General features: G+C 40.9%; 1 protein-coding gene across 1 annotated transcript in view; it reads right to left on the bottom strand.

Annotated features, from left to right (window-relative positions):
• Window positions 1-237: 237 nt before the first annotated feature.
• Window positions 238-17,772, bottom strand: part of opn4xb (opsin 4xb) — a 37,500-nt gene continuing 19,965 nt past the window's right edge. Inside the window, exons 2-9 of the mRNA XM_029645590.2 lie at window positions 15,595-15,728; window positions 14,892-15,095; window positions 14,237-14,408; window positions 7,891-8,052; window positions 5,119-5,226; window positions 4,766-4,928; window positions 4,011-4,133; window positions 238-3,669 (exon numbers count right to left, since the gene is read on the bottom strand). Coding sequence (XP_029501450.1) covers window positions 3,283-3,669; window positions 4,011-4,133; window positions 4,766-4,928; window positions 5,119-5,226; window positions 7,891-8,052; window positions 14,237-14,408; window positions 14,892-15,095; window positions 15,595-15,728 — 1,453 coding nt within the window. The 3' untranslated portion in view covers window positions 238-3,282. The remainder of the gene's footprint in view (window positions 3,670-4,010; window positions 4,134-4,765; window positions 4,929-5,118; window positions 5,227-7,890; window positions 8,053-14,236; window positions 14,409-14,891; window positions 15,096-15,594; window positions 15,729-17,772) is intronic.

The raw sequence follows: 17,772 nt of genomic DNA, 5'->3' as shown, positions 1-17,772 counted from the left end.
GAGTACACTTGGTATCGCTGACTTCAGATACCAGGTATTCTGGTTTCCTGATTACATATCCAGTTTCAGCAAGCACCATGGAAAGTGATGTCATCTTTCCCTCAATCAGCTGCTAAGAATGAGTGCCATTTGGGGACTAGGGGAAATAGCAGAGGGGAAAATCCAGTAGTTCTGATTGTTCTTCAGATCTTAATGTTGAACTCCGTACATGATACAAAGAAGGAGATTTGATCTGATTCTTTAATTCACTCATTGGTTGGTTGAAAGACAGACACAGGTTCACACAGTATATTTTAAGTTGGTATAGGTGTGTTAATAACAGTCTTCCAAGTACATTTTTGTCGAGCTCTTCTACTTCACCGTCAGATAAAAGGATGACTATAAGGTGTATGGGTATCTACAACCCTCTAGTGGCAAGAATGTCCATTTCTGCTTCTCTCTCCCAGCTGATCTCAATGGCCCGTATTCATAAAGCATCTCATGAGTATAGGTGCTGATCTACAATAGGTTGAGTTTAGCCTTTTAGATCTGAATAGATAACATTAAATGGACAGGGGTGGACCTGATCCTACTGTAGATCTGAGACACTTTGTAAATACGGGCCAGTATGTCCTTGTCGCAACCCATGTAATCGACACTCTCCTCAACAAGCAACTGATGGTGTGACATTAATACCACATTTTAGACACTGTCCGTCATACATTCAAACACTGTCCCTTGAGTGATACAAGACAGAACCATTGATTCAAGACAGGTAAAACATGATCAAATCAATACAAAACAAAGGGAAATATATATTATTCGCTTTTTACTTTCTGCTTTTATGGCTTCACTTAAAGGTCCAATGCTGATGTTTTTATATCAATATCAAATCATTTCTGGGTAACAATGAAGAACTTTATTGTAATAGATTTCCATTAAAATGGGAAAAAAAAAACATTTCTCAAGCAATCATTTTTTTAAATCTAGGACTGTGTGTGAGTGGTCTGAGTGGGGAGGGGAAAACTGACAACTAGCTGTTATTGGCAGAGAGGTTTGGAACTCTCTTTGTTATTGGTCTATTAACCAATTTACCGCATTGGTGATGTCACCATGGAAAGACGAAACTCCTGCCCATGCTAACGTGCTGATTAAAAGGTCCAAGTGTAGATTCTAATTTTCAACCAGCAACTATCAGGAAATAATACTGATAAAAAAAAAAAAGTGTTTGATTTTTACAGTGATTTTCACACAATGTTTTTTACAGTGTTCATTTCATCAGCTGTTGACCATTATGATACAAAAGACAGGATAAACTGAATTTTGACTGCTCTGGACCTTTAAAACCCTAGTCCTGGTGATTGAGTTTCTCTCCAATTTAGGTAAGAAAGATATTCACTTGAAAGTGTGTGTGTGTGTGTGTGTGTGTGTGTGTGTGTGTGTGTGTGTGTGTGTGTGTGTGTGTGTGTGTGTGCGTGCGTGCGTGCGTGTGCGTGTGTGTGTGTGCGTGTGTGCGTGTGTGTGCGTGTGTGTGTTTAGAGAGGAGGGTAATATGGTGCATTGAAGCGTGGGGAACAGCAAGCTGTCTGAGGCCTATTATCTGGAAGGATTAAATAGGTTGAGATTCAGGTCATTGGCCAATGAGGATCGACTTAACCAACACAATCACCATCAACACTCATAAACATAACCAAAGCATTGTTGACTAGGAGCCATCAAAAGATGATGCTTTGTTTAGGGTTGGGTGTCCAGAACCTAGTCAAGTCACTTAATCAATGATAACAGCACATTTTGTCAAATTTGGTAGATTTCCAGTACTGCACAGAACCATAATATTTTCTGTATTTCTAAATTCAGTGCTATTCCCAATGCTTGCCATTTTCCTCTTTATATCTTTTCAGATATCACTTAGAGCTATTACTAATGCGTAATAGCAATAGGATGTTGTTGTTGGTTTTTTTCTCTCCATTTCACAAAACCTTGAAAGGGGACGACCAGCAACATCAGTAGGGCAGACAAATCTCAAAGCAAACAAATAAAAATGATCCAACGATATTATCAAGAAACATAACCACACGAACAAAATGGACAATGGTGACAACAAAATGTGCAACAAGTGAAAATGTAGCAAAATGACTTTAAATAAACAGGAGTCAGGATCGATGATTACATCACTGCCCGTGTGATAAAAGAAGCTGTGATCAACCAACTCAATGCAATGGGCACATAAGATCCTATAGCCAATCGGATACAGGGAAGAAGTTTGACCGGAATTATTTTGTTGTGTGCCTTCTTTTCCAAATGTCTAGATTCTGGAATGTCCATTAAAGGCCAAATCTGTGATTCATGTCCTAATGTTCAATAGTCAATTCAATGAACTCTCCCGGGTGATTATTTTTTGTGAGCTCACTACAGCTGACTTTACCTATCTTAACCCAAATCTAAAGTCAAATTACCCCAATGTTCATGTTTTTTTGGTTCCATTTGAGCATTTGTTTGTAACAATGTATATCTTCAAAATATATTTAAAACCATCATGTCGATCTCATGGACCGTCAGACCATAATCCCATGAATTTTGGGAGTGGTCACATTTAGCTACGCCCTCCCCTTTCAATGGCTTCAACACCCTCCTAGATATAGCTGCGTTGCTTGTTGTCCTGGCCCTTTCTAGCGTGAGCTTTGTTCTTTGTGTCAGTTGCCCTGTCTAGATGTGTCCTTTTTTGTCTATGTCTCTTGTTTTTATTTAGAGATTGTTTTTTAAATGAAATGTGTGTTATAAATTCAATGTATTATTATTTGAAAACAGACTCCAGATTGTGACTTTAATGTCCATAGCTCATTAACACTCATCGCCAACATTGGTCCATTGGCATGAGGATGTTAGTTCTATTTGCTACTATAAAGGCCTTCTTTCTTATTCAATATACATTATGGAACCACTATACCATCATAGATCCTCTGAATGAAGGGTGCCATGAAAACAAACAGCAGAAAGTAGGATGTTAATCACGGTGGCTGGGGATGAATCAGGTGGTTTTTAATATTCCTTTCTACCCGGCAACACTTTCTTGTGACCAGAGCACACCAGAACCAGCCCTTCCTGGGTTTCTGTCTCCCTTCTGTTCATTGAAGCACAGACAGATCTTGCCTAGGGTTTAGCTTGGTCTCCTTCTCAAAGTCTGTTTAAAAAAAGAGGCTGGGTGGAATGGATTGGTTGGATCAGTATTAGAAAAGAGAAGAAGAAGGAAAGAAAGGATGCCATTTGGGACACAAACAAAGAGTTTAGAGTTTGTATGTGAACTCAGGAGAGGAATCTTTCCACTGACTCCAGTAGCTCTGAAGAACAGCTCCGCAGGCCCACCAGCAGTTCTCCCTCCTCGTGACTCATCATGGCTCCCTGCTTCTCCACTAAGGACAAGTTGTCATCTGATATTAAGCTGCTCTCCGACGTTGGGCTGATGATGATTTGCGGGATACTGGAGATGTGAGAAAGCTGGGCTCGTAAACTAGGGGAGTCCAAGGTGCTCCTGCGCTCGCTGCCGCTCTCTGTCGTCTCTCCTCCGTTGGTTAGCTGGACACTCTGGCTCCTCTTCGATAAGAGCAGCAGGGGGGCGGCTGCCATGCAGACGGAGCCAGACACTACCTCATGTTCACTGGCGCTCATAGACTCCTTCAGTGCGTGGCTGGGCTGAAACACAGATACACAGATACATGGTCATGACGACAGTAAATACAGGGCTGAGGTTTCATGTGGTCCCATGTGGCTCAGTTGGGAAAGCATGGTGCTTGCAACACTAGGGTTGTGGGTTTGATTCCCGCTGGGGCCACCCATATGAGGGAAAAAAATGCATACTATATTTGGATAAAATGTTTTCTAAACGGCATAAAGGCACCACAATGTCCGCCAATCAAGTAGTACAATTCAGATCAATGTGTGGTCACAACACGATGTTCAATGACTGAGGAGAAATACCAAACCAATGGCAAAATAAAAGGCTAACAACATCGCAAGTATCTCTGCTCTCTCACCTTCTCTGCAGCACAAATAATCTTGGTCTTGCAACATTTGTCTTTGGGCATTTTAAAGGACGAGGTGCTTCTGAAGGAGGAGTCGTTACGCTCTGGAGGATCCAGCACCACATCCCCAAACACCTGTGGTTAGGAACCATATATGGATTTAGTTCAACTTTTTTTTTCTCAACTTTTGACAAGAAAAACCTGAGGGAGCCATAATCTTCAAAAAGCAAAGAGGATTCTTCTGAGATGCCTGTGAGGGTAGCAGCAGGGTCGAGCCAAGAAAAGACCCACATGGCACAATGCCTTATCTGGGATCAGTGCTCATATTAGACAACATTTCATTTGTTTCACCTACAGCAACAGAAAAAACCCCATTCTAATATATTGGTAATAAACAGTGTCCTCCCTCCTTAAACTGAAGTGTTTAAACATTGACCCTGTGTGCTCTATTTTGGTCTAAAGTTAAATTACCCCATTGTTTATGTTTTTGGGATCCATCTGAACATTTGTTTGTAACAATGTAGAGCTTCGATCTCATATGGTTGTTGAATGCCAGTAGTTTACAGTGAAGTTCTGCCAGAGGGAATGATAATATTGATAATGATAATGTTGACCTGAAGTCAAACCTACGCCATTGATCTTACTTTAGCTCCAGGGTGAAGTTTCCCCTAGGTACAGATCTAGGATCAGCTTCCCCTCCCACTATCATAACCTTAACCATTCATGGGGGAAATGCACAACTGACCCAGCTTCAGCTTACACCTTACCATACTGGAGGAGATGGAGGATGTGGCGCAGAAATGGGTCCTTGAGACGGACGACTGCCTGCTGATAGTGGAATCTCGGAAGGATGACTCGCTGTTGAAGTCCTTTTTGTCCTTTCTCGGTGACAGACATCTCAAACAAGGTACCTTCTCTGCCAATGTGGCCCTGTAGATGACATGGAGGACCAAAAAACATTTGAAACATGTATTTATTTTTATTTTTTACAGTAGCACAGAGCAAAATGAATTTTCCTAGTCAGGGTTGATAAAACACATCTATTCATTTATTCAGTCATTTGTTTGCTTATTTATTCATTCATTCATGTATTAGATTTTCAAAACACACAGTAGTTTACCTGTACTTTGTGTGTATAATGGCATAAATAAAAGGGTTGTAGATGGTAGAGGCTTTTGCTATAACTGCAGGCACGGCTTTGGAGTAGGGTGATAGAATGTTAGCGTGTCTGAAAAGACAGAAGACAAGTAAGTAATCTCTCCATTATCCAGTAACGAAGGCAGTGTTGGGATTATCCAAAACATCTATCAACAGCTGGACCAGGGTTTATGTACCTTCCAGTACAGATGGAGGGAAATATTTAAATGTTATATAACCTCTGTCTCAGTAGTAATGGGGGAAAACACATGGCTAAAGATTTCATGACAATTTCATTCAATTAACGAAGAGAAGAGGTTAGTTACCTAGTTGTTGAATGTATTCATTTGAATCTTTCAATTTTATATACTGTGGGGCAAAAAAGTATTTAGTCAGCCACCAATTGTGCAAGTTCTCCCACTTAAAAAAATGAGAGAGGCCTGTAATTTCCATCATAGGTACACTTCAACTATGACAGACAAAATGAGAAAAAAAATCCAGAAAATCACATTGTAGCCTACATTATGACATGACTTTATGACAGCCTACATTATGACATGACTTTATGACAGCCTACATTATGACATGACTCTATGACAGCCTACATTATGACATGACTCTATGACAGCCTACATTATGACATGACTCTATGACAGCCTACATTATGACATGACTTTATGACAGCCTACATTATGACATGACTTTATGACAGCCTACATTATGACATGACTTTATGACAGCCTACATTATGACATGACTTTATGACAGCCTACATTATGACATGACTCTATGACAGCCTACATTATGACATGACTCTATGACAGCCTACATTATGACATGACTCTATGACAGCCTACATTATGACATGACTCTATGACAGCCTACATTATGACATGACTCTATGACAGCCTACATTATGACATGACTCTATGACAGCCTACATGACTTTATGACAGCCTACATTATGACATGACTTTATGACAGCCTACATTATGACATCACTGTGGCTGACTAAATACTTTTTTGCCCCACTGTATATATATTATTTTGTTTGGGGGGGGGTATTTTAACTTTTTGGGAGTGACAGAGATATATTGGAAATGAGAGAGGTGACAGACAGAGAGGGGCGGTGGGGCTGGAATTAATTCCCAAGATTTTACATTTTCTTATAGAAATCAAGAACATCCCCCCACATTTTTGGAAATAAGAACAGAAATGCCAAGTTTGGTGGTAAATCTAATCTTGAAAAGTGCAGAATACCTCCAGAATGATCTGAATGTAAAGCTAGTGAAAATAAGAATACCCCTCAAGGCATGTTCATCAAAATGACAACGTAAGACAAACATGCCCACGCACGGTACATCCAGTAGCTCTAGAAATATATTACAGTAATGTTCTATGGACGTACACGCACGGTACATCCAGTAGCTCTAGAAATATATTACAGTAATATTCTACGGACGTACACACACGGTACATCCAGTAGCTCTAGAAATATATTACAGTAATGTCCTATGGACGTACACACAATGAACATCCAGGCTACACTAGTATCTTGGAAACCTGGACATTGCTACATTAGATGATGTCAAAAATAATGACATATAGCCATTGTAGATATGCACCACCGTTCAAAAGTTTGGGGTCACTTAGAAATGTCCTTGTTTTTGAAAGAAAAGCCATTTTTTATGTCCATTAAAGTAACATCAATTTGATCAGAAATATAGTGTTGACATTGTTAATGTTGTAAATAACTATTGTAGCTGGAAACAGCTGATTTTTGTAAATAACTATTGTAGCTGGAAACAGCTGATTTTTTATGGAATATCTACATAGGCGTACAGAGGCCCATTATCAGCAACCATCACTCCTGTGTTCCAATGGCACGTTGTGTTAGCTTATCCAAGTTTATCATTTTAAAAGGCAACTGATCATTAGAAAACCCTTTTGCAACTTTGTTAGCACAGCTGAAAACTGTTGTTCTGATTAAAGGAGCAATACAACTGGCCTTCTTTAGACAAGTTGAGTATCTGGAACATCAGCATTTGTGGGTTTGATTACAGGCTCAAAATGGCCAGAAACAAAGACCTTTCTTCTGAAACTCGTCAGTCTATTCTTGTTCTGAGAATTTAAGGCTATTCCATGCGAGAAATTGCCAAGAAAATGAAGATCTTGTATAAACACTGTGTACTACTCCATTCACAGAACAGCGCAAACTGGCTCTAATCAGAATAAAAAGAGGAGTGGGAGGCCCCGGTGCACAACTGAGCAAGAGGACAAGTACATTAGAGTGTTCAGTTAGAGACACAAGTCCTCAACTGGCAGCTTCTTTAAATAGTACCAGCAAAACACCAGTCTCAACCTCAACAGTGAAGAGCCGACTCCGGGATGCTGGTTTTCTTTCAAAAACAAGGACATTTCTAATGACCCCAAACTTATCAACGGTAGTGAATATGTCAAATCAAATCAAATAAATCGAATCAAATTTGTTTTGTCACGTGCGCCGTATACAAGTAAACATTTCACCTTACCGTGAAATACTTACTTACAAGCCCTTAACCAACAATGCAAGTTCAAGAAATAGAGTTAAGAACAGATTTACTAAATAAACTAAAGTAAAAAATTAAATAACAAGCAACACAATAAAAATAACAATAGCAAGGCTATGTACAGGGGGTACCGGTACCGAGTCAATGTGCGGGGGTACAGGTTAGTCGAGGTCACCCATGCTTTTATATATTTTGTATATACTTACCCTGCCCAGGAGATCATGGTGACGGTGGCATACGGCGACCAGGACAGCACATACACAACAATGACCACAAAGGCGATTTTGGCCAGCTTCCACTCATTCCTGATGCTCTTCTGTTGGATCAGTGTGCATTTCCTCACCTGTGTCCCCAAGTTCTCCACTTCCCTGCAGGAACAAACAGAGGAGCCTGGCTGTTAGCTGGAAACAATGACACAAAGGACAACCCACATGAACAAAAATACTACAGTTTGCTATAGAATACTACAGTACTTACTATGGAATTCTATAGTAAACTGTAGTATACTGTATAATAATATACTACACACTGTAGTATCCCTCAATCAATTGTAGAACTTACTAGAGGATGTTGCATTCAGTGGAGGCTGGTGGGAGGAGCTATAGGAGGACGGGCTCATTGTATTGGCTGGAATATAATAGTTGGAACAGAGTCAAACGTGGTTTCCGTATGTTTGATGTTTTTCATACTGTTCTATTGATTCCATTCCGGCCATTACAATGAGCCCATCCTCCTATAGCTCCTCCACCAGCCGCCACTGGTTGTATTATACCGTAAAATTCTATAGTAAATACAATAGTATTATCCGCAAAAAAAAACAATGTAGTAAATATTACAGTAATGTCAGCAAAAATACTACAGTCTGCAAAAACAGTAAAGTTCTTCAACGATAGTAATAGTACAAGTATTTAATTTGCATATACCATGCCCATTCCACTCCCCCACGTTCCAAATTGTGCCACCCATAACTGAGAAACCTACATGCCAAGTATAGATTATACATTGTGTTCCCTACAAATTATAGGAATGAGCAGAACTTTTGAATTATCTGTTCAGACCACAGGCTTACCTTTCTAACGGTTATGGACAATGTGCTCTTAGTATTTGCCCAGTAGGTTCATTCTGTATCTACAGGACTCCTGATATTCCCAGGACTGACAAGTAAATTATCATTTTTGTTCTTCATCTGTTGTTGTCTTGTGCTGCCTTTTTGCCAGCTAGGAACATCTACTTAAGTGCTGCCTGTCTTCCCAGTGTCCTACTTGCTGTGTGAACTGCTGACTGCTCATAACTTGCAAATGATTGTTGACACATCAATCCGGATTAAGGGGCAGGACAATTTGTGACTTGTTTTGGTAAAACTATACGGAAGGGGGAGTGGTTCCTCCTCTTCTAGGCAATCAGCAGTTAGTGTTAGCACTGCAGTCTCTCCTGGGTTCTCAGCTGTAATCGGCGGCCTCGTTGGCAAAACTAAGACCGTCGCCAAAACAAAGGCGGTTCTGCTGAGTTGTTCGAGGAAGGTAAGAGAGGAAGTCTCCACACCACTCTCTCACTCGAGTACCTAGTCATTTTCTGTTCTCATTTAGCTCTTTTGTAGCTTTGGTAATTATGTGTGTGTTTTCTATACCTGTTAATTCCTCTCCCTGTAGGCTTTACAGACGCTCTCCACCCCCTGGCTGCAACCCTTCTAATTTAGTGGACCCTGAACACACAACCCATGTGGAATTCCGTGTCTCAACCTCCCAACGTCTGCCTTCGATTCATTTCTTTCCAACTCTTTCTTTCCCCTTCTTGCTTTTTTTGACCTCCCCTTTCCCAATCACCTCCAATTTACAAGGCAAGCAATACGCTTGACCTCATCTTTACTAGAGGCTGACAGCCTACTAATCTCACTCCAAGTCTCTGATCACTACTTTCTTTACTGTCTCCCTCTCCTCTGTGCCATATTGCTTAATAAGGCCATGCTCATGAAAATAAAAAACTGTCCTCCCTCATCTTAAACGGCACAGACCGCCACTGGTGTGGAAGGAGGTGAAGCAGCAATAGCTGGCATTTCACTCCCTGACTGTCTCGAAGCATGGCATTTGATTAGCTACGGCGGGGCATTGCCGGAGTATTTACATGACATACATGTAACCATGTTATGTAATACTGTCAATGTTTTTTTGTCAGGGTTTAAAGAACAAATAAACTCGGGATGTCCTCTGTATTATGACCACACTATGAGATGGATGCCCAGCACTGTGAACATCCTGATAATTCATCCTAATTATAGTGAACGTCTATGGGATGGATGCCCAGCACTGTGGACAACCTGATAATTCATCCTGATTATAGTGATCATCTATGGGATGGATGCCCAGCACTGTGGACAACCTGATAATTCATCCTGATTATAATTATTGGCTATAGGATGGATGCCCAGCACTGTGGACAACCTGATAATTCATCCTGATTATAGTGATCGTCTATGGGATGGATGCCCAGCACTGTGGACAACCTGATAATTCATCCTGATTATAGTGATCGTCTATGGGATGGATGCCCAGCACTGTGAACATCCTGATAATTCATCCTGATTATAATTATTGGCTATAGGATGGATGCCCAGCACTGTGGACAACCTGATAATTCATCCTGATTATAATTATTGTCTATAGGATGGATGCCCAGCACTGTGGACAACCTGATAATTCATCCTGATTATAATTATTGTCTATAGGATGGATGCCCAGCACTGTGAACATCCTGATAATTCATCCTGATTATAGTGATCGTCTATGGGATGGATGCCCAGCACTGTGGACAACCTGATAATTCATCCTGATTATAGTGATCGTCTATGGGATGGATGCCCAGCACTGTGGACAACCTGATAATTCATCCTGATTATAATTATTGTCTATAGGATGGATGCCCAGCACTGTGGACAACCTGATAATTCATCCTGATTATAATTATTGTCTATAGGATGGATGCCCAGCACTGTGGACAACCTGATAATTCATCCTGATTATAATTATTGTCTATAGGATGGATGCCCAGCACTGTGGACAACCTGATAATTCATCCTGATTATAGTGATCGTCTATGGGATGGATGCCCAGCACTGTAGACAACCTGATAATTCATCCTGATTATAGTGATCGTCTATGGGATGGATGCCCAGCACTGTGGACAACCTGATAATTCATCCTGATTATAGTGATCGTCTATGGGATGGATGCCCAGCACTGTGGACAACCTGATAATTCATCCTGATTATAGTGATCGTCTATGGGATGGATGCCCAGCACTGTGAACATCCTGATAATTCATCCTGATTATAATTATTGGCTATAGGATGGATGCCCAGCACTGTGGACAACCTGATAATTCATCCTGATTATAATTATTGTCTATAGGATGGATGCCCAGCACTGTGGACAACCTGATAATTCATCCTGATTATAATTATTGTCTATAGGATGGATGCCCAGCACTGTGAACATCCTGATAATTCATCCTGATTATAGTGATCGTCTATGGGATGGATGCCCAGCACTGTGGACAACCTGATAATTCATCCTGATTATAGTGATCATCTATGGGATGGATGCCCAGCACTGTGGACAACCTGATAATTCATCCTGATTATAATTATTGGCTATAGGATGGATGCCCAGCACTGTGGACAACCTGATAATTCATCCTGATTATAGTGATCGTCTATGGGATGGATGCCCAGCACTGTGGACAACCTGATAATTCATCCTGATTATAGTGATCGTCTATGGGATGGATGCCCAGCACTGTGAACATCCTGATAATTCATCCTGATTATAATTATTGGCTATAGGATGGATGCCCAGCACTGTGGACAACCTGATAATTCATCCTGATTATAATTATTGTCTATAGGATGGATGCCCAGCACTGTGAACATCCTGATAATTCATCCTGATTATAGTGATCGTCTATGGGATGGATGCCCAGCACTGTGGACAACCTGATAATTCATCCTGATTATAATTATTGTCTATAGGATGGATGCCCAGCACTGTGGACAACCTGATAATTCATCCTGATTATAATTATTGTCTATAGGATGGATGCCCAGCACTGTGGACAACCTGATAATTCATCCTGATTATAATTATTGTCTATAGGATGGATGCCCAGCACTGTGGACAACCTGATAATTCATCCTGATTATAGTGATCGTCTATGGGATGGATGCCCAGCACTGTAGACAACCTGATAATTCATCCTGATTATAGTGATCGTCTATGGGATGGATGCCCAGCACTGTGGACAACCTGATAATTCATCCTGATTATAGTGATCGTCTATGGGATGGATGCCCAGCACTGTGGACAACCTGATAATTCATCCTGATTATAGTGATCGTCTATGGGATGGATGCCCAGCACTGTGAACATCCTGATAATTCATCCTGATTATAATTATTGGCTATAGGATGGATGCCCAGCACTGTGGACAACCTGATAATTCATCCTGATTATAATTATTGTCTATAGGATGGATGCCCAGCACTGTGGACAACCTGATAATTCATCCTGATTATAATTATTGTCTATAGGATGGATGCCCAGCACTGTGAACATCCTGATAATTCATCCTGATTATTGTGATCGTCTATGGGATGGATGCCCAGCACTGTGGACAACCTGATAATTCATCCTGATTATAGTGATCGTCTATGGGATGGATGCCCAGCACTGTGGACAACCTGATAATTCATCCTGATTATAATTATTGTCTATAGGATGGATGCCCAGCACTGTGGACAACCTGATAATTCATCCTGATTATAATTATTGTCTATAGGATGGATGCCCAGCACTGTGGACAACCTGATAATTCATCCTGATTATAATTATTGGCTATAGGATGTATGCCCAGCACTGTGAACATCCTGATAATTCATCCTGATTATAGTGATCGTCTATGGGATGGATGCCCAGCACTGTGGACATCCTGATAATTCATCCTGATTATAGTGATCGTCTATGGGATGGATGCCCAGCACTGTGGACAACCTGATAATTCATCCTGATTATAATTATTGTCTATAGGATGGATGCCCAGCACTGTGGACAACCTGATAATTCATCCTGATTATAATTATTGTCTATAGGATGGATGCCCAGCACTGTGAACATCCTGATAATTCATCCTGATTTTTTATTTAATTTTTAAATTCACCTTTAGGCTAGTTGAGAACAGGTTCTCATTTGCAACTGCGACATGGCCAAGATAAAGCATAGCAATTCGACACATACAACAACACAGAGTTACACATAGAATAAACAAAACATATTCAATAATACAGTAGAACAAAAGAAAACTAAAAATCTATATACAGTGAGTGCAAATGAGGTAAGATTAGGGAGTTAAGGCAATAAATAGGCCATGGTGGCGAAGTAATTACAATATAGCTATTAAACACTGGAATGGTAGATGTGCAGAAGATGAATGTGCAAGTAGAGATACTGGGGTGCAAAGGACCAAGATAAATAAATAAATACAGTATGGGGATGAGGTAGGTAGATAGATGGGCTGTTTACAGATGGGCTATGTACAGGTGCAATGATCTGTGAGCTGCTCTGACAGCTGGTGCTTAAAGCTAGTGAGGGAGATATGAGTCTCAAGCTTCAGTGATTTTTGCAGTTCGTTCCAGTCATTGGCAGCAGAGAACTGGAACGAAAGACAACCAAAGGAGGAATTGGCTTTGGGGGTGACCAGTGAGATCTACTTGCTGGAGCACGTGCTATGAGTGGGTGCTGCTATGGTGACCAGTGAGCTGAGATAAGGCAGGGCTTTACCTAGCAGAGACTTGTAGATAACCTGTAGCCAGTGGGTTTGGCGACGAGTATGAAGCAAGGGCCAACCAACGAGAGCGTACAGGTCGCAATGGTGGGTAGTGTATGGGGCTTTGGTGACAAAACGGATGGCACTGTGATAGACTTCATCCAGTTTGTTGAGTAGAGTGTTGGAGGCTATTTTATAGATGACATCACAGAAGTCGAGGATCGGTAGGATAGTCAGTTTTACAAGGGTATGTTAAGCAGCATGAGGGAAGGATGCTTTGTTGTGATATAGGAAGCCAATTATAGATTTAATTTTGGATTGGAGATGCTTAATGTGAGTCTGGAAGGAGAGTTTACAGTCTAACCAGACACCTAGGTATTTGTAGTTGTCCACGTATTCTAAGTCAGAGCCGTCCAGAGTAGTGATGCTGGACGGGCGAGCAGGTGGAAGCAGTGATCGGTTGAATAGCATGCATTTAGTTTTACTTGCGTTTAAGAGCAGTTGGAGGCCACGGAAGGAGAGTTGTATGACATAGTTAACACAGTGTCCAAAAAGGGTCCAGGAGTATACAGAATGGTGTTCTGCCCCTGAACAGGCAGTTAACCCACTGTTTCTAGGCTGTCATTGAAAATAAGAATTTGTTCTTAACTGACTTGCCTAGTTAAATAAAGGTAACATAAAATAAATAACATGATTGTTATGATTATGCCACCCAAGAAACTGGCCCAATAGACCCACCTGCTGGCGGTGCGGATAGCCAGGAACATGAAGAGGTAGCAGTAGAAGATGACTCCCAGTGGGATGAAGAAGGTAAAGCAACACAGCATCATGGTGTAGCTCTGGTTGGCGTACGTGTATGTGACATAATCCCAAGTGCAGGAAGTCATGAGGCCCTCTGGGATATAGGAGCCTGTAAGAGCCGATACAAAACAAATACACACAGTGTAAGTCCTGGCAAGTACTGGATATTTTTTTTTTTTAATTTTACCTTTATTTTACTAGGCAAGTCAGTTAAGAACAAATTCTTATTTTCAATGACGGCCTAGGAACAGTGGGTTAACTGCCTGTTCAGGGGCAGAACGACAGATTTGTACCTTGTCAGCTCGGGGATTCGAACTTGCAACCTTTCGGTTTCAAGTCCAACACTCTAACCACTAGGCTACCCTGCCGCCCCAGATAGGGTCGGATAGCATAGGATAGGATAGATGTTTCGTTTAATGGGTTGGGCGCAGCACAGCCCATGAAGCATTTTAGTGGTTAAACGCTTTGCTCGAGATCACAACAGCAGAAATATTGGTGCCAGCGACCCTCGATCCCATCAGCCTGGCAATCATACATTTTTACATTTACTTCTTAGCATATGTGAATTTGAGTTGTTGGTGAAAGGACTTACTCCAGCCAATGAGTGGGGCAAAACTCCAGGCAAAAGAGTAAAGCCACACCATTAGTATTGCCAGGGTGGTCCGACGCCTTGACGACCGACCGAGGGCCTTGAGGGGCTGGGTGATGACCAGGTAGCGGTCTATGGAGATAGCCAACAGGTTGATCATGGAGGTGATGCCAAAGAGAGCCCCACAGAAGGCATACATTTTGCATCCTGCAGACACACAGTTCAAATGCAGGTCAAAACCAACAATGTTCAGAGATTCAGATTGGAACCGTCAATTAGAAAATGATCAATTGTCAAACATGAACAAATAGCATCAAATAATGTTTTGTGTTCCTCTTCGGGAGTTCACTGTCACCGTCTACTATGGTGGCTGAATACAATGGGCAACATTTTCGTAGTGCAAAAAAAATTATTGTGCAAAGAAATACCATAAACCTCATTATAATCTCACCGTTAAATGTATTTATACTATTTTTCAACAGTATGCATTATAAGGAGACGATTATCTAACTAGAGTTTAGTAAACTGAGCAATATGTAAATAGTAGCCTCTTTATAGCGCACATTGTAGAAGAAAAGTTGCACCAGTTGCTAGATTATATAATGAGGTTTATGGTAAATTTTGCACAATTCTTTTGAACTATATGACAAACAATGATTGAGATGGTGCGGTGAAAAAAATGAGAGAAAGGGGGATAATGACTTACCGTACTCGCCAAAAATCCACTCTTTATAGAGACAGTTAATGAAGAAGATGGGCGACTGTGTGAAAGCCATGAGGAAGTCGCTCACTGCCTGGTTCATGATGAAGTAGTTGGGCAGATTACGCAGTTTCTTATTACTGTAACACAGGTAGGTGGGAATACAGTGTTATTATACAGTGCCTTGCGAAAGTATTCGGCCCCCTTGAACTTTGCGACCTTTTGCCACATTTCAGGCTTCAAACATAAAGATATAAAACTGTATTTTTTTGTGAAGAATCAACAACAAGTGGGACACAATCATGAAGTGGAACGACATTTATTGGATATTTCAAACTTTTTTAACAAATAAAAAACTGAAAAATTGGGCGTGCAAAATTATTCAGCCCCTTTACTTTCAGTGCAGCAAACTCTCTCCAGAAGTTCAGTGAGGATCTCTGAATGATCCAATGTTGACCTAAATGACTAATGATGATAAATACAATCCACCTGTGTGTAATCAAGTCTCCGTATAAATGCACCTGCACTGTGATAGTCTCAGAGGTCCGTTAAAAGTGCAGAGAGCATCATGAAGAACAAGGAACACACCAGGCAGGTCCGAGATACTGTTGTGAAGAATTTTAAAGCCGGATTTGGATACAAAAATATTTCCCACGCTTTAAACATCCCAAGGAGCACTGTGCAAGCGATAATATTGAAATGGAAGGAGTATCAGACCACTGCAAATCTACCAAGACCTGGCCGTCCCTCTAAACTTTCAGCTCATACAAGGAGAAGACTGATCAGAGATGCAGCCAAGAGGCCCATGATCACTCTGGATGAACTGCAGAGATCTACAGCTGAGGTGGGAGACTCTGTCCATAGGACAACAATCAGTCGTATATTGCACAAATCTGGCCTTTATGGAAGAGTGGCAAGAAGAAGGCCATTTCTTAAAGATATCCATAAAAAGTGTTGTTTAAAGTTTGCCACAAGCCACCTGGGAGACACACCAAACATGTGGAAGAAGGTGCTCTGGTCAGATGAAACCAAAATTGAACTTTTTGGCAACAATGCAAAACGTTATATTTGGCGTAAAAGCAACACAGCCCATCACCCTGAACACACCATCCCCACTGTCAAACATGGTGGTGGCAGCATAATGGTTTGGGCCTGCTTTTCTTCAGCAGGGACAGGGAAGGTGGTTAAAATTGATGGGAAGATGGATGGAGCCAAATACAGGACCATTCTGGAAGAAAACCTGATGGAGTCTGCAAAAGACCTGAGACTGGGACGGAGATTTGGCTTCCAACAAGACAATGATCCAAAACATAAAGCAAAATCTACAATGGAATGGTTCAAAAATAAACATATCCAGGTGTTAGAATGGCCAAGTCAAAGTCCAGACCTGAATCCAATCGAGAATCTGTGGAAAGAACTGAAAACTGCTGTTCACAAATGCTCTCCATCCAACCTCACTGAGCTCGAGCTGTTTTGCAAGGAGGAATGGGAAAAAATGTCAGTCTCTCGATGTGCAAAACTGATAGAGACATACCCCAAGCGACTTACAGCTGTAATCGCAGCAAAAGGTGGCGCTACAAAGTATTAACTTAAAAGGGGGCTGAATAATTTTGCACGCCCAATTTTTCCGTTTTTGATTTGTTAAAAAAGTTTGAAATATCCAATAAATGTCGTTCCACTTCATGATTGTGTCCCACTTGTTGTTGATTCTTCACAAAAAAATACAGTTTTATATCTTTATGTTTGAAGCCTGAAATGTGGCAAAAGGTCGCAAAGTTCAAGGGGGCCGAATACTTTCGCAAGGCACTGTATATTATTATATATTACCACATTTCAAATCCATGAGCACACAAATGGCATAGACCTATACAAATTAAAAACAAAAACGTTTTAAGTGAGAATAGACATTGGTCTGAAGCTGAAAAAAAGAAAGGAAATTGACATGAGCACCACGATGCCTATTCCACCCATGCTCTACCAAGGTTTTCCAGCACACAGCTTTGACCTACTACAGTAGCTATGTTGGTATTGTACTTCAAACTATATGTAGCCAGGTTGCTTAGGATTTTGAAGTTAATATTAACAGCTGATTTTCCAGAGGGAAGCAAAAAGAACAGAAACCCATTTAAGCCAATATGGAGTAAACTGGGAAAATATTCCCTGACCTCTATTAAGACAATCAAG

Source organism: Oncorhynchus nerka, linkage group LG27 (genome assembly GCF_034236695.1).
Source record: "Oncorhynchus nerka isolate Pitt River linkage group LG27, Oner_Uvic_2.0, whole genome shotgun sequence".
Taxonomy (NCBI): domain Eukaryota; kingdom Metazoa; phylum Chordata; class Actinopteri; order Salmoniformes; family Salmonidae; genus Oncorhynchus; species Oncorhynchus nerka.
Note: the sequence above shows the minus strand (reverse complement) of the source record. Positions and strands in the feature narration are given on the sequence as shown.